A 22,396-nucleotide genomic window follows, 5' to 3' on the forward strand; every position below is an offset into this window, starting at 1 on the left:
AAGTTCCACGTCTGACAGGAGCTCACGAAGCTTCATTGGACTGTTCTTTCTCATCAGCCCGGATCTCCTACCTTACGACATCCATCTGTTTGGCCCAAAGAAGGATGCACTCCGCAGGAAGCAGTTTGTGGATGATCGGGAAGGTTGCTGATGCAGCGATACGTCGGCTCCGATGTCGACCAGCGAAGTGGTACCATGCGGACATACAGGCCCTCCCAGTAAGGTGGCGTAAGGCCGTCGCATTAAGCCAAAATTATGTTGAAAAATAGAGGTTTGTAGACAAAAGACGGCGGAATAATATGGTGTATTGAAATCCTGAATAAAATCAACCTGTTTTCAGGAAAAAATTGTTGCATTACTTGTTGAAGGCTCCTCGTATTTTCAAAGAGCTTTCATCGGCGGGAGACTGAAACGAGATCAGCTTGGTACCGTGAAGAGCTTCTCGAAGGAGCTCTACATCATGCATGCTTCGAGAACCACCTTATGTGTCGGCGGGTATTTTGCGCTCCAGTATCATTTGCCTCCCTCCCTTTTCCCTCCCACCCTTTTCCTGTTCCAGTCGCGGACGGTGCGCGGGAAGAACGATTTTTGGTGCGTCTATGTGTGAACTGTAATCTGTAATTTAACCTTCATACCGTTCACGCGAGTTATATGAAAGAGGAAGTAAAATTTTAGGTGACTCTTCTACCAACGTACGCCCATAGAATTTTAGCATTAAGCCACACAATGATGCACATCAACTCTCTTGTACCGTCTGCCGCTGCTGGATTGGGATGAGTACCTCAGTGGTGCTTTTACACTTACTAAGTTAACCCTCGATGGAAAGCGTCGGTCTTCTTCGGGGTTTCTCTATACCCTCCGTCAGTCCTATCTCGTAACAGTCACCGACCGTGGTGGCCGAGCGGTTCTAGGCGCCTCAGTCCGGAACCGCGCGACTGCTACGGCGCAGGTTCGAATCCTGTCTCGGGCATGGATGTGTATGATGTCCTTGGGTTAGTTAGGTATAAGTAGTTCTAAGTTCTAGGGGACTTATGACCTCAGATGTTAAGTTCCATAGTGCTCAGAGCCATTTGAACTAATAACATGAAAAGCTCTTGCCTCATCTCGAAAGCAGCGTGGTTATGGATCAGACGTAGGATACTGATTCGTTTTTTTCCGGAAACGTAAGGCTGCAATCGAGTATAAGATGTACAAAGATTTAGTCATGCATAGGGATGGCTCTGACAAAGTTGGCAATTACTAACCTTCTGCTCCACGGGGGAATGGAGTGGAGGAAAACGGTAATACATGGCGTAATAAAATGTCCTTCCCTCCATTTTTTGAGTCATCAGTCTTCTGAGTGGTTTGATGCGATACGCCATGATTTCTCTCCTGCTTCGACCTCTTCCTCAATTATTTGTTAGATGTATTCCATTCTCTGCCTTCCCCTTAAATTTTTACCCTCTGCAGCTCCTTCTAGTACCATGGAAGTTATTCCTTGATGGCATAAAACGTGTCCTACCATCCCATCCCTTCTTGTCAGTGGTTTCCTACATGTTCCACCCCACGCTCCTTCTGTGGTTAACCTACCCATTTGTTACCTTATCAGTCCGCTAAATTATCAACAAGTTCTCTATAGGACCATATCTCAAACGCATCAATTTTCTTGTTTTCCAGATTTTCCACAGTCCATGATTCACTTCCATACAGTGCTGAGATCCACACTCACATTCTCAAAAATGTCTTCCCCAGATTACAGCCAATGATCCATATCAGCCAGGAATGTCTTCATTGTCAGTGCTAGTCTACTCTTTTAACTTCTCCTTGCTTCACCGGTCGTGTTATTTTGCTTCCAAGGTAGCAGAATCCGTTCACTTCGTCTACGTCATGGTCTCTAGTTTTGAGTATAAGTTTCTTGAAATAAAAAGCTTCCTGAACCGACTGTTTTTCAATTAAAATGTTTTTAATTTGTTTACTACTAAATTATTTCATTACAAGTTTTTTGGTAATCTCATTTCTACTGGCCCTCATTACTTTCCATACCACAGAATTTAAGGTGACTTTCAGAGTATAAACAGTTGCTGACGTGGATCTAGGTAGTCATGTGGTTTATACATGATGTGCCACTAGTGTATTTCCTTCGTTGACTGTATTGGCATTTAGAGTGTGTGTGGCTACCATGATAGTGTGTAGCGGCCTGTGGCCTGATTAGCACTAATTGGACTTCAAGCCAGGTGAAAAGAGGGGAGGGGGAGGGAAGGGCACGTTCATAGCATTTCGTTTGATCTCCTCTGATGAACAACGTGGCTGATGTGTGACGTCACATAACTTCCGCGTGTTATAGGATGTAAAGGATGTTTCACAATTCCTATTACATCCTTGTATGGTTCTGGAGGGGACACCATGTCCGGAAATGTGCCGTCTGGATGTAAAATTTTTGAAGATCGGGTCACTTTCAGTTTCACGTTCATAGTACGTACACAATCTGAGAAGCGGATACTGTCGTCAGTTATTCACCGGTTTCGTCCGAAAATCATACGTTCGCAAGTAGGAGAATGCTCAGGAAGCAAAGACAGTTGCACTTGCGGTACAAGAAATATCAGGAGAATGAGGACAGGCAAAAGTTAGTAGCGTCTGCTACGGCGCAGGTTCGAATCCTGCCTCGGGCATGGATGTGTATGATGTCCTTGGATTAGTTAGGTTTAAGTAGTTCTAAGTTCTAGGGGACTGATGACCTCAGATGTTAAGTTCCATAGTGCTCAGAGCCATTTGAACCATCCATCTGAAATTTGGTAACAGTCAAAGATGGACGTGAAATGTTCAAGTAACTGTCGAACAATGGTCTTGTCAACTATCGCCTTTTTGGCTAGTCTACCCTTCTTGAGTATTCTTCTAACAAATTAGTTTTATACAGCTGTTTCACTTTAAACTGCTCTGTAAACATACTTCCACATATTTGATATATATTACTGCTGCCAGTTATTGTTCTGCAGACGTGCCGTAAGGAGGATTTATATGTAGTTTTATGCACAATATCCTGTGGAAACAATTCATCATGTGCTAGTGTGCTCTCAGCACACTAAATAATACGCTAAGACTATGCCATTTCTCTTCGAATGCGAGCCTGATATCGCATTAAAATTACGAGATTTCTCTTCGAATGCTTGCTACACTCCTGGAAATGGAAAAAAGAACACATTGACACCAGTGTGTCAGACCCACCATACTTGCTCCGGACACTGCGAGAGGGCTGTAGAAGCAATGATCACACGCACGGCACAGCGGACACACCAGGAACCGCGGTGTTGGCCGTCGAATGGCGCTAGCTGCGCAGCATTTGTGCACCGCCGCCGTCAGTGTCAGCCAGTTTGCCGTGGCATACGGAGCTCCATCGCAGTCTTTAACACTGGTAGCATGCCGCGACAGCGTGGACGTGAACCGTATGTGCAGTTGACGGACTTTGAGCGAGGGCGTATAGTGGGCATGCGGGAGGCCGGGTGGACGTACCGCCGAATTGCTCAACACGTGGGGCGTGAGGTCTCCACAGTACATCGATGTTGTCGCCAGTGGTCGGCGGAAGGTGCACGTGCCCGTCGACCTGGGACCGGACCGCAGCGACGCACGGATGCACGCCAAGACCGTAGGATCCTACGCAGTGCCGTAGGGGACCGCACCGCCACTTCCCAGCAAATTAGGGACACTGTTGCTCCTGGGGTATCGGCGAGGACCATTCGCAACCGTCTCCATGAAGCTGGGCTACGGTCCCGCACACCATTAGGCCGTCTTCCGCTCACGCCCCAACATCGTGCAGCCCGCCTCCAGTGGTGTCGCGACAGGCGTGAATGGAGGGACGAATGGAGACGAGTCGTCTTCAGCGATGAGAGTCGCTTCTGCCTTGGTGCCAATGATGGTCGTATGCGTGTTTGGCGCCGTGCAGGTGAGCGCCACAATCAGGACTGCATACGACCGAGGCACACAGGGCCAACACCCGGCATCATGGTGTGGGGAGCGATCTCCTACACTGGCCGTACACCACTGGTGATCGTCGAGGGGACACTGAATAGTGCACGGTACATCCAAACCGTCATCGAACCCATCGTTCTACCATTCCTAGACCGGCAAGGGAACTTGCTGTTCCAACAGGACAATGCACGTCCGCATGTATCCCGTGCCACCCAACGTGCTCTAGAAGGTGTAAGTCAACTACCCTGGCCAGCAAGATCTCCGGATCTGTCCCCCATTGAGCATGTTTGGGACTGGATGAAGCGTCGTCTCACGCGGTCTGCACGTCCAGCACTAACGCTGGTCCAACTGAGGCGCCAGGTGGAAATGGCATGGCAAGCCGTTCCACAGGACTACATCCAGCATCTCTACGATCGTCTCCATGGGAGAACAGCAGCCTGCATTGCTGCGAAAGGTGGATATACACTGTACTAGTGCCGACATTGTGCATGCTCTGTTGCCTGTGTCTATGTGCCTGTGGTTCTGTCAGTGTGATCATGTGATGTATCTGACCCCAGGAATGTGTCAATAAAGTTTCCCCTTCCTGGGACAATGAATTCACGGTGTTCTTATTTCAATTTCCAGGAGTGTAGAATGTAAATAAAACGTATGAAAACGTGTTGTGTAGCGTTCTCCTCTCCACGATAACTAAAAACCAGAATCAAGTGCTGAGATGATCAGCCGTACTACGATCAATTCAGGGGGGGGGGGGGGGGGGGACGCAGCTGTCTATTGTCCACTGTGCATTCCCTGATATGACACCCCTGCCGGCAGTGGGGGTGTTACGTTGCTCACAGTACAAGGTCAGGATTTTTCTTTATAAGTGCTTGTAAAGTACTGTGCAAACGTAGAGTATGAGGGCTTTTAGAGGAGCAGCTGACGTATTGCTACTGGAGCCCAATGGTGTTCTATAATGAGGCTGGCTGTCCCCTGTAATAATAATAATAATAATAATAAAAGGGATAAAGAAGTTTTCAACGAAGAATTTGAAGAGGTGTCATGTGACATCCGCACGAACCAAATGAAGAAAATAATGACAAAAGAATAGAAAGGTACAATGAAAGGGAAAAAAAGTTCGAGTGCACTGAATGGCAGATGTGTAGAGACGTGTTCGATTCCCGCTGCTACCATTATTTTTCTCTACTTTTAGTTTTATTCCTGTCGGTGTTAAATTATTAATTCTAAACTTTAAAAATTTAAAGAATTCAGTTAACAGACGTAAAATTAATATATTCCATTTAGTTACAATTACTACCATTTTAAGTCAAAAGAAAATATGTGGTGGTAAAAAAAAAAAAGGAAAAGTGAGTATGCGAGGAAATTTAGTATGAAAGTGTGTGAAAAGAGTTGGATCTGTGGGTGTGATGTTCACAAAGCAGTGTTTTGCTTTCGATGTTTTTTGTTAAGGAACAGTACTGCGTGGAATACAGGGAGAGTGAAAGACCTAGGATGCATTAATGCTGAAATCACAAACATACAAACATACTTGATTAGTGCATTGGGCAAAGCTAATATCGCAGTAATATACAGTCGCATCTACATAACGACGTAGTAATATACTGTCTTCTTATTTTTGTAATACTGTAGCACATTGGTAGAGTTTTACACGAGCCGCTATTGATATTACGTTACAGTTGGTTATGCTGAGAATCTATTGATTATCGCTACACTGATTATCGACCTGCAGAAGTGCAGGTCTCCATATTCCACAGTTGCAACTGGTCTGTGGATGAGCGGATGAGATGCCGTGAGCTGCTACAAAGATTAGGCAAAACAAGTAGCTCCCGTTTTTTGCAGCAGGTTATCGAAGATCACATAGCATTTTCAAGAAGCGTCGTCGGATATGTGCACATATATAGTAGCCCACATTGTTAACGTGAATTTACTGTAGAGTTATGAACTACGTCTTATGCTTACGCATTACCACATATTTGGAGAACCAAATGTCCTCTATAAAAATCAACATAAATATCGCAAAAAAAGATATATTCCAAAACTCAGCTTGCTCTGTTCGTCCATGAGATCCGGAGCACTGTAGACGACGGCGTCCAGTTTGATCCCGTGTCCCTTGGTTCCGGAAGGAATCCGATACAGTTCCGAACTGTTTGCATTACTCTCAGATACGAAGTCCGGTGCAGCCGTTTACGAAACACGATATTTCGGCAGCGTACTTTGCTGTGAGCTTCAGGTGATACCTGCAGAATGAACACCTTTGCTACATCGCGTCTCCATTGTACTCGTTCCTTTGTACTCTTATCGTAGAGAGGAGACGCAATGTAACAAAGACGCACATTCAGCAGGTATCATCTGAAGATTGCGACAGGGTACGTCGTCGAAATATCGTGTTTCGTCGACGACAGCACCCGAATGGACACCCGAGAGCAATACAAATAGCTGATCCGCCGAAAAACGCAGGAAAATCCGCAGAGGATCGGGCCTGATGCAGGAATTGGCAGTTAAGCCAGAACATAAAAGTATGCACATATAACAGAACAGATCCACTGCTGTCTGATTACAGCATGCTAATGAATTACTGGAAACTTTTGCAAAATACCTAGAAGTAACCTTCCGGGCTGACCTAAAGTGGAATGACCACATCAAACAAACTACATGAAACTAACATGCGCGGCTGACTTTCGTTGGAAGAGTCTTACCAAAATATAAACGAATAAGGTGCCTTATTAAACTGTGTTCAAGCGATTCTTGAGTATTGCTCATCAGCCAGGGATTTTTACGAAGTTGGGTTAACAGATCAGATAGACAAGATCCAAAGAAGAGCGGCAAGTTTCGTCACGGTACCATTTAGTGGGCACGAGAGTATTTCGGAGATGCTCTAGGAATTTGAATGGCAGACGCTACTAGAGAGGCGTCGTGTATGAGAGTGTACATTACAAGAAGGGTAGGGCAACAAAATACTGCCTCCCACATAGTCTCGCGAGATAAACACGACAAGAAAAATCACAGAAATAGAAGTTCGAGCGGAGGTTTACCGCCAATCATTCTATCCACATACCATTCGTGAATGAAAAAGGGAAGGGCGGAAAGGAGAGTGGTACGCCGTGAGGTGATGATGATGATGATGATGAAGAACTACGTAGGCCGTAACCAGAAGGTAACACAAATGCCTGGTACTGCACTGCGAGAAGACTTTGGTCTCCGACACCTTTAATCAATGACGCCTTAGGATACACAATGGGACAGCATTTAAGAGGATAAGAATACTTCAGCACAAGTTGAACAAGTTTTAGACTTTGCACCGTGACGCACACACGTAGGCGAACGCACACTCGACTATTGTTTTTTTGTGGGACGTTGTCCCGCCAAACGAATTTAGGAGCCGGCCGCTGTGGCCGAGTGGTTCTAGGCGCTTCAGTCCGGAAATCTGAGCGACTGCTACAGTCGCAGGTTCGAATCCTGGCTCGGGCATGGATGTGTGTGATGTCCTTAAGTTAGTTAGTTAGGTTTAAGTAGTTCCATGTTCTAGGCGACTGATGACCACAGATGTTAAGTCCCATGGTGCTCAGAACCATTTGAACCATTTTTTGAGTGAATTTAGGCAAATGCTAGACTTGATATCCAGTCACAAATTTTTCCAGTAGAGAGCACCCACTTCCATACCTGCTCGATGGGATCTGGTTGGGAAGGACCGAAACCTCAAACAACCCACACTGACTACGCTGCCAACGAATAAAACATAGAATAATGATAATAAAATAAATGAAACAATGACCCTCAGGTTTCGCATGGGCATTTAGGCACGGTTGTAAATTTAGTTTTTCGAAGCAGCTCAAAAGTTACCTCTTACGCAAGGATACTGAATTGTATGTCAACCTTTTTGAGTAAATGTTTTTGATGAGATGTTCAGCTAATTCTATCATTTTATTTATAAAATGATAAAACTATCATTCATTTGGAACGTATAGCATTTATTGCTAACCGTAGAGTGTAAAAGTGAATGCATACCTAGAAAGAAGAATCGTTCGAAGAAGACTAAGAAAGAAAAGAGGAAGATCGGAGAACTAAAAACTCTACCTTTGGTATTCTGTCGACAATCGCAGAACCAGAAGTGGGGCATTAATACAGAAGAGGAATCTTGTGTCTACTCCTAAATATTTAGACTGCATTGCGAACGGGAGAAAATATAAGAAATTTTTCATAACTAGGCAGTCGTCTCTGCTCACCCTATGAGGCGAAAAGTAGTGAAATGGGAAATTAAAAACTGTTTCTGTGTTTTCCACTCTTAAATATCACTTCTTTCAGCCAAGTACTTCAAAAGAAGCTATTAATATGAGAAAGTATGATTAATATTCCACAAAAAATCATTGCTATGAATGCCGGAGACAATCTAGTAGTCAATCGCATTCGTCATCCCGTTTTTAATCTGAGATAGCATCGAAAACATTCATTGCAGTTACGTTCCGCATGCTCAGAAATGGTTAAAATGGCTCTGAGCACTATGGGACTTAACAGCTGAGGTCATCAGTCCCCCTAGACTTAGAACTACTTAAACCTAACTGACCTAAGGACATCATACACATCCATGCCCGAGACAAGATTGGAACCTGCGACCGTAGCAGCCGTGCGGTTCCGGACTGAAGCGCCTAGAACCGCTCGGCCACCGCGGCCGGCTGTTGCGCATGTACTCTAATCTTATTTTTATCAGTATGGTCCTTACAAGTCACATATTTAGGGGTCAATAACGTGACTTTCGGTACCATACAAGACATACTTGTTATCTTGAGCTCAGGAGAAGTCACAGGAAGCAACCCATTTCTTAAAGCGGTTCTCATTGGTTTTACTGAATCACTCTGCGCCCTGGCGTTACAAAAAATACCTCACGCGAACTGTGAACATTTTATTCTGGGATTTAAATCTCCGTTCTAGTTTGATAATAACAACACCTCTTTAACAATTTTCACCTATTCAGAATTTATTTATTTATTTACACGTCTTGTTCCGTAGGATCAAGCTGGGGAGAAAGTCGCCAAGGTCATGGAATGTATCAGAAAATGAAATTACAACATAAAAGACAATAACAGATAAAATAAAATGTTTATGAATCCAAAAAAAGTCGAATCATAAGTTTAAGTAAATGCAGGAATCAGCTTAAGTTTTCAAGGAATAGGAGGAGTGACCCATGAGGAAACTCTTCAGTTTCGATTTGAAAGCGCGTAGATTACTGTTAAGTTTTAACTAGTCGTTATGCAACAATCGTTTGAGGTGAAACTTCCTGGCAGATTAAAACTGTCAGTTTTAGTGGATAGCTCAGTTGGTAGAGCACTTGCCCGCGAAAGGCAAAGGTCCCGAGTTCGAGTCTCGGTCCGGCACACAGTTTTAATCTGCCAGGAAGTTTCATATCAGCGCACACTCCGCTGTAGAGTGAAAATGTCATTCTAGAATCGTTTGAGGTGGTTATCGGAAGGTAAACTGTCGTGGAAAACTTAAGGATGAGAGCAACTTACGCACGATTTGTCACTTCAGCTAAGGTAGCTCGATGAAACTTGACCACACATAGAAAGAACTGCTGCAGTTCAGTATGTGAAAGAAATACGCAGTGAGACGAACAGAAATGACACTTTCATTCAAAAACACTGATGTCACTGCGATTTATGACATTACCCTCGACGTTACTAAAAGCGAGACATGGTATTCAACAGGGCACAAAGTTGGTAAGGAGTTCTTGTGGTAGCGGGTTCCATTTCTTCACCAGCGCGGTTGACAACAGATGCAGGGTCGTTCGTACATGTGTAAGTGCCGCAATATGTCTCCCCAAAGCATTCCGCAAATGCTCGATGGGATTTAAGTCGGGGAAACGTGCAGGTCAATCCATTCGCCCGACATCCTCTCGTTCCAAGAGCTCCTCCTCTTTGGCAGTTCAGTGTGGTCGGACATTGTCGTCCACAAAACAAAAGTCACTGCAAAATGCAACCATGAAAAGACGCACAAGGAGAAAGAGCAAAGCGTCACGATAACTATGACCGGTTAGTGTACCGTGTTTAAAGATTTGTAGGTCAGCACGCTCATGCAACGTTATGCTCCTCACCTTATAACATCTGGGCCACCAAAATTATCAGGTTCGATAATGGTGGACGTACACTGACACAGCAAAGGAGGGAAAACGTAATGCAGCGGGAAACATTGCCGAGCATGATCGTTTTGGGTGTTAAGGTGTGTGGAGGCAAAATATCATACAAGCATAGTGACATCCAAGTCTTTCCCCACGTACCTCTTTTCACGGATGCATTGGACACTGAGTATTTTTATGGATGACATGGGCGTCCGCATCGAATTGCACAGGTGGAGAACCTAATCAAGGAGGTGCCACAGAGTCTCGACTGGGCTTAAATGATGGGAGTTTGGTAGCCAGTGGAGTACGGTAAACTCATTCTGGTACTCTTCGAACCACGCACGTACAGTGCGAGCTTTGACAGGTTACATTTTCCCGCTAGTAGATGTCATCGAGCGGTTGAAAAGGAGAGTGCATGGAGGGACGGACAGAGTCTCCAAGGATAGATACATTCTTGTGTTCATCCACTGCGCCTTTCAGAATAATGAGATCATCCGGGCAGTGCCACAAAAACATTCCCTAAACCGTAACTCTCCCTTCTCTGACCTGGGGCCTTACGAGGGTTGTTGCAGGACCATACAAGGCAACGGCCATCTGTCCGGTGGAGCATAAAACCTGATTCACCTGGATAGGCCAACGGTCGCCAGTCAGTGGACTTGAGTAGCGGTACTGGCGTGCAAATTCCAGCATTCGTCACTGATGAAAAGCACTGGCTGCACGAACAAGGCGCCTGCTGCAGAGGCCCATACGCAGCAACGTTCGTTGAACGGTCGTTGAGAAGACACTGTTGGTAGTTCTTGGTTCATCTGGGAGGTCAGTTGCTCCAGAGTGGCACATATATTCACCAGTACTCATCTCCGCAGCTGTCGTCAACCCCTGTCATCCACGGCCTGTGGTCCAACACAATTGCCTTGACACCGTATTTGGACAGCGTTATTTTGTCATGCATGGTATAGTTTAGCCATGAGTCAGCACGCAAATAGTTTGTAGACTTAGCCGTTTCGTAAATGCTTGCAGTCTTGGCCCGAAAGCCAATCATCATGCTCTTTTCTACGTCAGAAAAATGTGACTGGACCATGTACAAGTAAGTGGGTCATTTACTGAACGGCAGCACGAAAAAAAAGAACATTAAATGTCTAGAAGGAATCAAGAAGAGTAGCATCAACTTTAGCGCATCTTCTACGAGGAGAGCTATACGGTTTATGTGACAGCTGTTTCTGAGATACATGTCCACTCAAAAAGGAGAGTTGCTCAGTCTTTTACAAAGTTATCGAATTCGAGCCCAGAAATGGTGCTATAGTTCTGCTATTATCAAGTGTCATTTAAATAGATATGTAATTCTGTGTATGGCTGCTACGCTCCTTGATAACAACATATTGTAAGAATGTCACAACTTAAGACAACGAATAAAATACAGCACTTTCAAAGATGTTGGTGCGCTTGAGATTGTAGGCAGTAAATATCGTTCAAAGACATAGTAAAAATGAAATACCGCACGCAAGAACGAACCTATGACCTGAGCTGAAAGAAAGGGTTGGGGGGGGGGGGGAGGGGGGGGTGAAGAAGGGGCAACTTAGTTTGGTGGCGAATGACGAAATACTTTTGAGATTTCATGACTCTGGATACATTTTCTACTGGCCAGTATCGCTTACAAGTAACAAGTAGACTTGGAATTGTTGCGTCTGTCTGCTACGAGACGAAGCGAGCTTGGTTTGCGAAGAGTTTTTCTGGGGATTTAGCGGGCGCCTTTCCCCTCCTGCACCTCGTTGGAGACGCATTTGAAAATATGTCTTTTCTAGGATGATATACCACAACATAAAAGGTAGAACTTCTAGGCACGAATTGTGCTTAGGATAAGGAACAAGTGTTATATTTTCCGGTTTCGGAAAGCCAAAAGCAATACATCAGTCGGACTGGGCGGACCTCAGGATGCACTTAATCGGACAAAATTCATCTCAGTAAATTAATTCTGTGAAAAAGAAATAAACAATAACAGCTTGTGTGTATGTAAGTGATAAATTTTGCCGTACTTGTAGGGTACACAGGCGAACCAAGACTAGAGCATAACTAATTTATTGCTAAATATTGGGCACTGATAATATCGTGCGGAGTCAGAGAAGAAAATCCTTACTGGATTATTTAAGCATATTGGTACTGCCTAACAGTTCGGTCGTTGAGAATTGATTTCTGAGAAAGTAGAGCTGTAAATGAATTTTAAACACTATACGCTCGTTTTCTAGTTGATCTGTGAAGTCGATCAATAAAATATTTTCAAGGAACCCAGAAATGTGGTGATTAAGTAGCGTATCCTCATCTAGTATCAACAATTATAGAAGCAGTAATAACTGCAGTGCACTGACCTCAAATAAAGTTTTAAGAATTGACTGACACCTTGTAACGAATACTCATGCATCGAAACGAACACAAAGCATCAATATATTCATTCATTAAATGTCGTATTTAGGCTTGTAGGATGGCCGCTGGTGCAGTATGAAGAAAACTTACATTGTGGGTGGTGCACGCGCCCGCACTGCCGAAGGAACTGCTGGAATGTGGTAATGCGCGTCCGAAAAAACAAGGCGATAAGACGGACGACTCCCTGCTGAGGCGGCGCTGGGCTGGCCGCGCGCGCGCCTTGAACCCCTGCCAGCGCAGCAGATAGCGGGGTCACGGTTGCGTCACTGCGCGTCTACGCCCTGACTCGCTCCAGTCAACCGGTACACGCGTCACTGAATATTACGAGTGCTTGGCCTGTCCACTGAAGGTACGCGCCCATCCCCTGATCCACTCGAGCCCCTTACGTAAGCAGTACAGCTACGTGTACATTGTCCGCCGGGCAGGGAAGACAGTGTTTTCTCACTTAAAAGCATGCATATTTTCTGCGTAAACCTATTAGGTCAGTACACTTTAGCTAATGTTCTTACACAGGAAGTCTGAATAAAAACGCCGTCAGTCACTATTTTTTGCGCATATCTGACTCATCAGGTACAAATCGTCTAACACGTAATTTACATTTGCTCTCGAGTGAGGTGAAACGTATGTTCCTGTTATGAAAAGCTTTTGTATCTGTTAATCAAGGGCGAAAATTGTGTGACAAACAGTGAAAAAACAATAAAATCTTACCGAACAAACAACGAAGAATATTTTTAAATTTTTAAGAGGTCAGCATAAGTTGGTTAATTCATTCTGTCGTCGCACACCACGTCACTCAAGGCGCACATTTATTTGTACTTCACAGATTTAGTTTAACATGATGTTATCAAACATGTAGTTTATCACCACAGTCTAACATAATAGTCGGGACCATAGACCTTGTATATAACCAACCTCGCATGTCCTTATCTCTGCCGCGTTAACATTTGAAACCAACTCGTAAGCCACGTGACTCGGGGCAGAAATACGTTCAGAAATGGTTCAAACGGCTCTAAGCACTATGGGACTTAACATCTGAGGTCATCACTCGCCGAGAGTTGGGTTGGGTTGTTTGGGGAAGGAGACTAGACAGCGAGGTCATCGGTCTCATCGGATTAGGGAAGGATGGGAAATGAAGTCAGCCGTTCCCTTTCAAAGGAACAATCCTTGCATTTACCTGAAGCGATTTAGGGAAATCACGGAAAACCTAAATCAGGATGGCTGGACGCGGGACTGAACCGTCACTCGCCGAGACTTACAACTACTTAAACCTAACTAACCTAAGGACATCAGACACATCTATGCCCGAGACAGGATACCAACCTGCGACCGTAGCAGCAGCGCGGTTCCGGACTGAAGCACCTAGAACCTCACGGCCACAGCGGCCGGCGCAGCAAGACTTGTTCCTGTCATTACGCGCTGTGTGAAGTGGAACTGACAGTTACAATTGATCTCATTTATAGCTGAAATCAAGCATTGATTGTGACAATTTAGTGAACCGTTGTATTACTTTGCGCATGCAATAGTGCAGTTAACCTAATTCCTACGAAATTCCTAATAATAAAGCAGAGTATTTTTTTTTTCACTGTGAATTCTTGTATTTCACCGCTTCCACAGGAGTGGAAAACAAAGTAATAATTTCGAACGCAGAAATAATTTTCTAACGATTCCACAAGAATATGTGTGAAATGCTTTAGTAAACTTTTGAAAGAAAGGAGATTCCTTTATTTGCGTAATGTCAGGTATTTACACAAAATAAACACATGTTTTGTGGCTTTTGCTTAATCCTGTACAGATACCGAAACGATATCACGATAGGAATCGTAATATATTACAGGATCTTTTTATATTGGTATAGTGAGCTAGATATAAACGATATGTCGCCTCAAAAGCTTAGTCAATCACCATGTTTTACATCCAAGGACCAACTTCCATCTTAACTTCCAACTTATGGAAATGCCTCTGCAAGTATTTCAGAGTAATTCACTTACATAACTTTATGTAATCTGTAAAATACAAAACAAGACTTATTTGTTCATATGTGAAAGTTTTTGATTCTGCATCTAGTAAAAAGCACAACATTTTATCTGTAATGAAAATGTCATAAATTGTGCGCTATAAATGCCTAATGATATATTCGGCTTTGTGCCCTGAGTTACGTGACTTAGATTTTGGTTTCACTAAAATGACGTCATGCACAGTGTATGCTATCTATGGTCTATGGTTGGGACACACTGTCTCTATTTTGCTACCCGGTGCAATTGCAATGCGCCAAGCGGCCGGGAAATTATACTGTTGAGTTCGGCGAAATCTTGTGAAAGCGAAAGCGAATCATAATTGATATATTGTTCTGTAGAATGGTTTTTACGAACGGGAGAGTCTGTAGGGCAATAGATTTGAGCAACAACACGAAGAAGACACCACATTGCCCTTTTTTAGGATTCCTAACGATCCTAGGAGGTGTGAACCCCTACATTATACAACAAGGTATTTACGATTTTCTTGCAAACTACGGGTATTTACTGGAGAACGCCGTGTTGTTTAAGAACGAAAGAACTGCTAGCAAACAGCACAAGACCTGACCTTTTGCACTTTCCTTCGCTATGCTTCCAGTGAAATCAGTGAATGTGGAACATAGGTAACGTTATGGAACGCAATACCTACGTTATTTAATGTGGCAGACAAGCAACTGTAGCTGAAGCAAAAACTAACACAGACGTGATAATAAAAGAACAAAAGCAATAAACTGTTTCCCAACGCAGAAGAAACCAATTCCGCCATTGCTGCTGCATCTGAACCGCAAACGGCAAGAATCTCCAAGATATTCACTCTGGAAACAAAAGTAATTACATCTACAAAAATTTTTATGTAATAGAAAAGAGAGTGAAGTACAAGACTGTGCGAAACTTTAGGTTCCCTAAAACGTTGTTACGTGTCAAGGAAAGTGCCTGTCATAATAAGAACAGACAACAAGAGAAATATATTCTTCTCGTGCATGAAATATGTGTTTATATGCTCTTGTTTTCAGTGGTGTAAGCTGCAATTATTCACACATTCGAAAGTATTCCTTTATCATTAAGTTGTAGCTCATATCAACGAATCAAGGAGATCCAGCTGTTTCTCCATCTATTTTATGTTAATACATACCTCTCTATAGCGTAATAATACCTGGAATGCAAAAATGTAATAACTATTTCGCTAGTTAACTAGAAAAATGATTAAACTGGAAATTTGTGGTAAGGTTTTACGGGACCAAACGAAAAATGATTAAAAACAAACTTAATTTTTACAGCTGCTTTCTCGCCGTTGGGGCTCTAGTGTCACACCAACTGTCAGACGGTAACAATTTTCACAGCAATGAATATAGCGACTGTATACGTCAGATTGTGTTTATCACATTGTGTCAAAGACATGGTTAAGAACTTGACATATGCAGAAAAGTGAAATAACTGTGGCTAGTAAAATATGTCTGTTCATTTATGATAGAGTCAGGCATTTTGCTTTTGTGGAGGTATATTTACAGTTGTTCTAACACAATTGAGTTCTTACCATTCGCTGAATTGTCTAGTTGTACCGACTGATTTCTATCCTTTTGATAGTGTGTTTGATTTTAGCACATGCTGTGCGATAATGATTTTTCAAAGTGGTTGAGTCTGAAAGCACTTATGTGTTCTCGGAGACGTGTTTTGAAATTTCTACCTGTTTTCATTACATAGTAGGCAGGACAATTGGGGCATGGTAATTTGTAAACTCCACTGCTGTTGAATACGCAGAATGAATAAAGCAACATATGCTGACATCGAAAGGTTAAAAATATTTTTCCTTGTTTGTACAGTAAGTTTTTCAATTTTTTTTCACTGTTTCGCACATAATTTTCGCACTTGATGCACGAAATACAAAACCTAACATCTAACTTTTTGATTACCTCACTCAAGAGCAAGTTAAAATTATTTATTACACGATTTGCGCTTGTTGATGGACCCACGTGGTCCGAAATTCACCGTGCAATTAATAAAACACGAAAAAATGCGATAGAGGGCGTTTTTATTTACTTTTTGTGTACTGAATAGTCACGTTCACAGCTGAAAAATGCGGATAAAATTACAATGTTTCAGTGTTTCCTCAGTGAGTCTCTTTTGGCTTCAAACTGCGCTTCGGCAAAAGCTGTGCTCAAGTAATACTTCGGTCTATCTCTACCATTTCAACGTTCTACACCCCCCCCCCCCCCTCGTCACCATTCGCCCCCGCCCTCCCACTTCCTGATGATGCCACAGACTGTAACCTAAATGTACCCTACCAACCGATCGTTTCTTTTAGTCAGTTCGGTTCAGTAACTCTCCATTAGTTACCCGATCTACCCATCTAATGTTCAGTATTCTTCTGCAGCTCCAAAATTCAAAAACTTTTATTCCCTTCTTATCTGAACTGTTTGTTGTACGCGTTTCGCTTCCGTACATGTCTGCAATCAAGATAAATACCTTCATAAAATACTTCCTAAAAAGTAAATTTATGTTGATGTTTCACTTCTCTTTCAGAAAAGCTTTTGTTCTTATTACCAGAGTGCAGTTTATATCCTTGACTACATCGGTCATATACAGTCATCTTTCTGTACAAGTAGCAAAGGTATTCTACTGCTTTTAGTGTCTCATTTCCTAGTCCAAATCCCTCAACACCGTCTGATTTAATAGGACGATACTAGACTTCCCACGTCCCTCCGTAGCCATGGTCCCTAACGTGCGACTGTGCAGTGGTGCTCGACTCTGAGGTACGCTGCTTCGTATCCTGACGACTGGAGGTATTTGGCCGGCATTTCTTGATCACCAGTCTTTGGGCTAACGTCTTGGATTAAATTTCAAACCTCTCCTCAGCGTCTCGTGAAGTGAGGGCATGTGACACTGTTGATGATGGTCTGTCCATTGGATGAGGACGTTAAGCTCGGCGGCCGCCTAGGTGCTATTCGAGAGATGTTCGCTGTGTGCTGGCACGGGGTACCACCCTCTCCCTCTCCTCACCCATAACAACACAAACGCAACACCACACTGCACAAGCACTCATCACAGTGGTCGACACTACAGAGGTACACAACGGACACTTCATGACACGTTAAGGGAGGCAATGGCCACGAACTCCACTTGGAACTTGCTTAGAAGGGTGAAACAGTATTTCCGCATCTGCTTGCCTACGCTCGTTACCTGAAACTACTTTGATCTTCAGTTCCACTCCCCTTGTGCAACTTCGGTTAGTATTCGTTTTATAGCCTCTTTTAATCAGCATTGGCGGCCGAAGACTTCCGGCATAAGAAGTCAGCCTCATTCTGCCAACGGCCTTGTCAAAGAGGGCGGAGGAGCGGATAGAGGTTCAGGGCACTCTCTTGTCCTAGGGGTGGGAAATTGCCCCTAAAGGCGGAAGAATCAGCAATGATCAACGACATGAGGATGCAGAAGGCAATGGAAACCACTGCATTAAGGACATGTAACGTGTATCCACAAGACATGTGGCCTGTAATTGAAGAAGTGTCATGATGATCTCTCCATTGGCGAAAGATCTCCGGGAGGGGACTGCCAAGGGGGAGGTTACCATGAGAAAAAGATTGAATAATCTACGAAAGGATAACGTTCTACGAGTCGGGGCGTGGAATGTGAGAAGCTTGAACGTGGTAGGGAAACTAGAAACTCTGAAAAGGGAAATGCAAAGGCTCAATCTAGATATAGTAGGGGTCAGTGAAGTGAAGTGGAAGGAAGACAAGGATTTCTGGTCAGATGAGTATCGGGTAATATCAACAGCAGCAGAAAATGGTATAACAGGTGTAGGATTCGTTATGAATAGGAAGGTAGGGCAGAGGGTGTGTTACTGTGAACAGTTCAGTGACCGGGTTGTTCCAATCAGAATCGACAGCAGACCAACACCAACAACGATAGTTCAGGTATACATGCCGACGTCGCAAGCTGAAGCTGAACAGATAGAGAAAGTGTATGAGGATATTGAAAGGTTAATGCAGTATGTAAAGGGGGACGAAAATCTAATAGTCATGGGCGATTGGAAAGCAGTTGTAGGGGAAGGAGTAGAAGAAAAGGTTACAGGAGAATATGGGCTTGGGACTAGGAATGAAAGAGGAGAAAGACTAATTGAGTTCTGTAACAAGTTTCAGCTAGTAATAGCGAATACCCTGTTCAAGAATCACAAGAGGACGAGGTATACTTGGAAAAGGCCGGGAGATACGGGAAGATTTCAATTAGATTACATCATGGCCAGACAGAGATTCCGAAATCAGATAATGGATTGTAAGGCGTACCCAGGAGCAGATATAGGCTCAGATCACAATATAGTAGTGATGAAGAGTAGGCTGAAGTTCAAGACATTAGTCAGGAAGAATCAATACGCAAAGAAGTGGGATACGGAAGTACTAAGGAATGACGAGATACGTTTGAAGTTCTCTAACGCGATAGATACAGCAATAAGGAATAGCGCAGTAGGCAGTACAGTTGAAGAGGAATGGACATCTCTAAAAAGGGCCATCACAGAAGTTGGGAAGGAAAACATAGGTACAAAGAAGGTAGCTGCGAAGAAACCATGGGTAACAGAAGAAATACTTCAGTTGATTGATGAAAGGAGGAAGTACAAACATGTTCCGGGAAAATCAGGAATACATAAATACAAGTCGCTGAGGAATGAAATAAATAGGAAGTGCAGGGAAGCTAAGACGAAATGGCTGTAGGAAAAATGTGAAGACATCGAAAAAGATATGATTGTCGGAAGGACAGACTCAGCATACAGGAAAGTCAAAACAACCTTTGGTGACATTAAAAGCAACGGTGGTAACATTAAGAGTGCAACGGGAATTCCACTGTTAAATGCAGAGGAGAGAGCAGATAGGTGGAAAGAATACATTGAAAGCCTCTGTGAGGGTAAAGATTTGTCTGATGTAATAGAAGAAGAAACAGGAGTCGATTTAGAAGAGATAGGGGATCCAGTATTAGAATCGGAATTTGAAAGAGCTTGATAAAGGATGCTAGATTCAAGAAAAATTATGACACTTCGACAGGATTTGTCGAATTAGAAAAACCATACATCCATGATGCAAAACATTCAAAATGCTCGGTAAACACATATAAGTTACAGTAAAAGGCGGTTAAAATAAAATACCTACAAAAATCAAGAGGGAGCAGTAAGAATGGAAAGCCAAGACAAAGGTCCCCGGATTGAAAGGGGCGTGAGGCAAGAAAGCAGTCTTCCCTCTACAGTTACTTTGTACATAGAACGACCAATGATAGAATATATGGCAGTCCACTAATTCACAAAAATTATAAAGATGGATGCACATATGTGTGTATGTATGTGTGATGTCCTTAGGTTAGTTAGGCTTAAGTAGTTCTGAGTTCTAGGGGACTGATGACCTCAGATGTTAAGTCACATAGTGCTCAGAGCCATTTGAACCATTTTTTGTGTATGTATGTTCCACGTTTCCCCGTAAACCCCACGACTGATTTCAACCAACCTTGTAAGAAATATAACTTACTGTCTGGAAGTATGCCTTTGGGGCTAAGAACCATCCAGTTATCAAAGGGGTGGGGATAGGGATGAAAAAGCAGTGGAGCCCTTCACACGTGAACGCCTATACTTCAGTATTTGAGAATGAAAGCACTTTGAGACTTGCGACAGACTTTACACATAATTTGAAACCTAAAGGTTTCAAATTTTCTCGCTGAGACCCCACACAAAATAACGGATAATAGTTTATCGGATAATAGTTTATCGTTCACCGCATTTTGGTTGTCACGCGAAAAAAATGCCACATGAAGCATGAGATTTTAATTTATTTCTTTACTATTAGCTGTATTCGCGACACATTTTGCAGAGAATATGCACATATACTGCTGAACGTACTAGAAAAATTACTTATTTGTGGGGCACTTAGTTCAGGAGATATGATGTATAAACAATGAGATGCATGAAAAACTACCGCATTATGCAAGATGTTTAAATTTATTACTTCGTTACTACCATCTCTATTCGCAACACTTTTCGCAGACGGTATCCACATCTGCCTCAGAATGCACTACAAAAATATACCATTGCACGACACATAATTGAGGATATATGACTGAGAAGCGTGACAAACTGCTGCATTAAAATAAAAGTGCAGGATAAAATTCGCTAGACATATAGGTGAAAGGTGTGTACAAATGCGTCTGAAATATAGTATATACGTGTGACATATATTTGACAAGTGCGTATTCTGGTAAAGCCATAGGTAAAAGGCTCATTCTAAGCCATTGAAATGATTTGAATCAAATTGGGTACAAATATTAGTTGCGATCTGGAAAGAAATAATGTAGATGTAAGAACCACCAGATTCCTACTGCAGTGAGTGAGTAAGTCGTTGTTCGCTTTAATCATAAATATATGTCTGAGTGATGCTAAATGTTATTATATTTACACAAATAAAAGTATTATCTTTTCAATAACCTTCAAATCGTGACCTACACCCTTCATTTTCATGTATGAAATTAGTGAACTTACTCATGGCACATTTGTTGTCTATGCCTAAGGTCACTTTCAGAACTCAATAATCAAATTAATTAATTTAGGCCGGCCAAGGTGGCCGAGCGGTTCTAGGCGCTACAGTCTGGAACCGCGCGACCGCTATGGTCGCAGGTTCGAATCCTGCCTCGGGCATGGATGTGTGTGATGTCCTTAGGTTAGTTAGGTTTAAGTAGTTTTAAGTTCTAGGGGACTGATGACTTTAGAAGTTAAGTCCCATAGTGCTCAGAGCCATTTGAACCATTTTGAATTAATTTAGTAAGATTGAACCTTAAATCCCTGGTGTACCCACTTACCACCACAGTGAAATGAAAACAGTGAATAATTGAGGGAGTATGAATGAGAACAGTGACGTGTTTAATTTTACAAAATAATGACAAGTTTTATTAATGCTTTTATAGCTCCAACGAGCTGAAAGCTCTTACACAATCAGAAAAATGACGGTGTTTGATATGCAAAGGATTCATTGGGGTGGAAACTATGCAAATTCCCCCCTAAATTAATCCCTTTTACAGCGCAATCTTTGTTTACATGAATCCACTGTGACGCCGAACTCAATTCAAATGGAATCAACTACAACGAAGTGTACCACAAACTATGGCTCGGCGGGGAACAGGGAGCTGTCAATATTATTTAGCAATCCTACGCCGGTGCAGTAGTATTTTATCCTTCATCTTGATTCAGGCGGTAGCAGAAAACGGCGTGCCGAGGGCGAGGAGTGGCGCCCTGTGGCGGCTGTGATGTTCTGTCGCGCCCACGAAAATTTGCAAAATACACGGACTGGCGTTCTGATTGTCAGAATGCGGAAAACGTCCTTCCTTATTAGAGCCCTGAAATCCCGGAAGATTTCAGTGTGAGGTGCATCCGTTCCCTGGTCTGGCCGAACCAGTCTGACTCACAGGCACAATAGTGCGCTCCGGTATTGTCAAACATTAGACGGTTGACTCATGACGAATAAGTTCTCTCTTGTGACACACGACACGTCCCAGATGATACGCAGTTTCACTGTCGACATGGTTGCAAATTACCACTGGCTCTTTGTCCACCACAAGTCTCACCCACTAGGGCAAGACCTGTTCTCCACCAAGAGAGGACCAGAAGACAAAGAAGGCAAAGAACCACAGTTTCTTTCCAACAAGTTTCGGTCTGGGAGCCGAGTTAGCAAAAACAAAAGCACTCCCCACACTGAACAAACCAAACGAACTATCCTCTACTCCTTGAATCTCCCCTCTTAACTGTTCTGTTGGCCTGGTAGCCAATACAGATACGGCACCGAGGCTTCCACGCCGGGGGAACAAGCCCCTACTTTGCGTATCCTGAAAAGACCCAATCTGCGACTCTAAATATTTCTTGCCTAAAAAAAGGAGATTTTTTTAGACTAAGGAGGTGTCGACA

General features: G+C 43.2%; 1 protein-coding gene across 1 annotated transcript in view; it reads right to left on the reverse strand.

Annotated features, from left to right (window-relative positions):
- Nucleotides 1-12,677, reverse strand: part of LOC124596273 — a 28,708-nt gene extending 16,031 nt beyond the window's left edge. Inside the window, exon 1 of the mRNA XM_047135352.1 lies at nucleotides 12,554-12,677. Coding sequence (XP_046991308.1) covers nucleotides 12,554-12,555 — 2 coding nt within the window. The 5' untranslated portion in view covers nucleotides 12,556-12,677. The remainder of the gene's footprint in view (nucleotides 1-12,553) is intronic.
- Nucleotides 12,678-22,396: the final 9,719 nt, after the last annotated feature.

Source organism: Schistocerca americana, chromosome 2 (assembly GCF_021461395.2).
Source record: "Schistocerca americana isolate TAMUIC-IGC-003095 chromosome 2, iqSchAmer2.1, whole genome shotgun sequence".
NCBI lineage: Eukaryota > Metazoa > Arthropoda > Insecta > Orthoptera > Acrididae > Schistocerca > Schistocerca americana.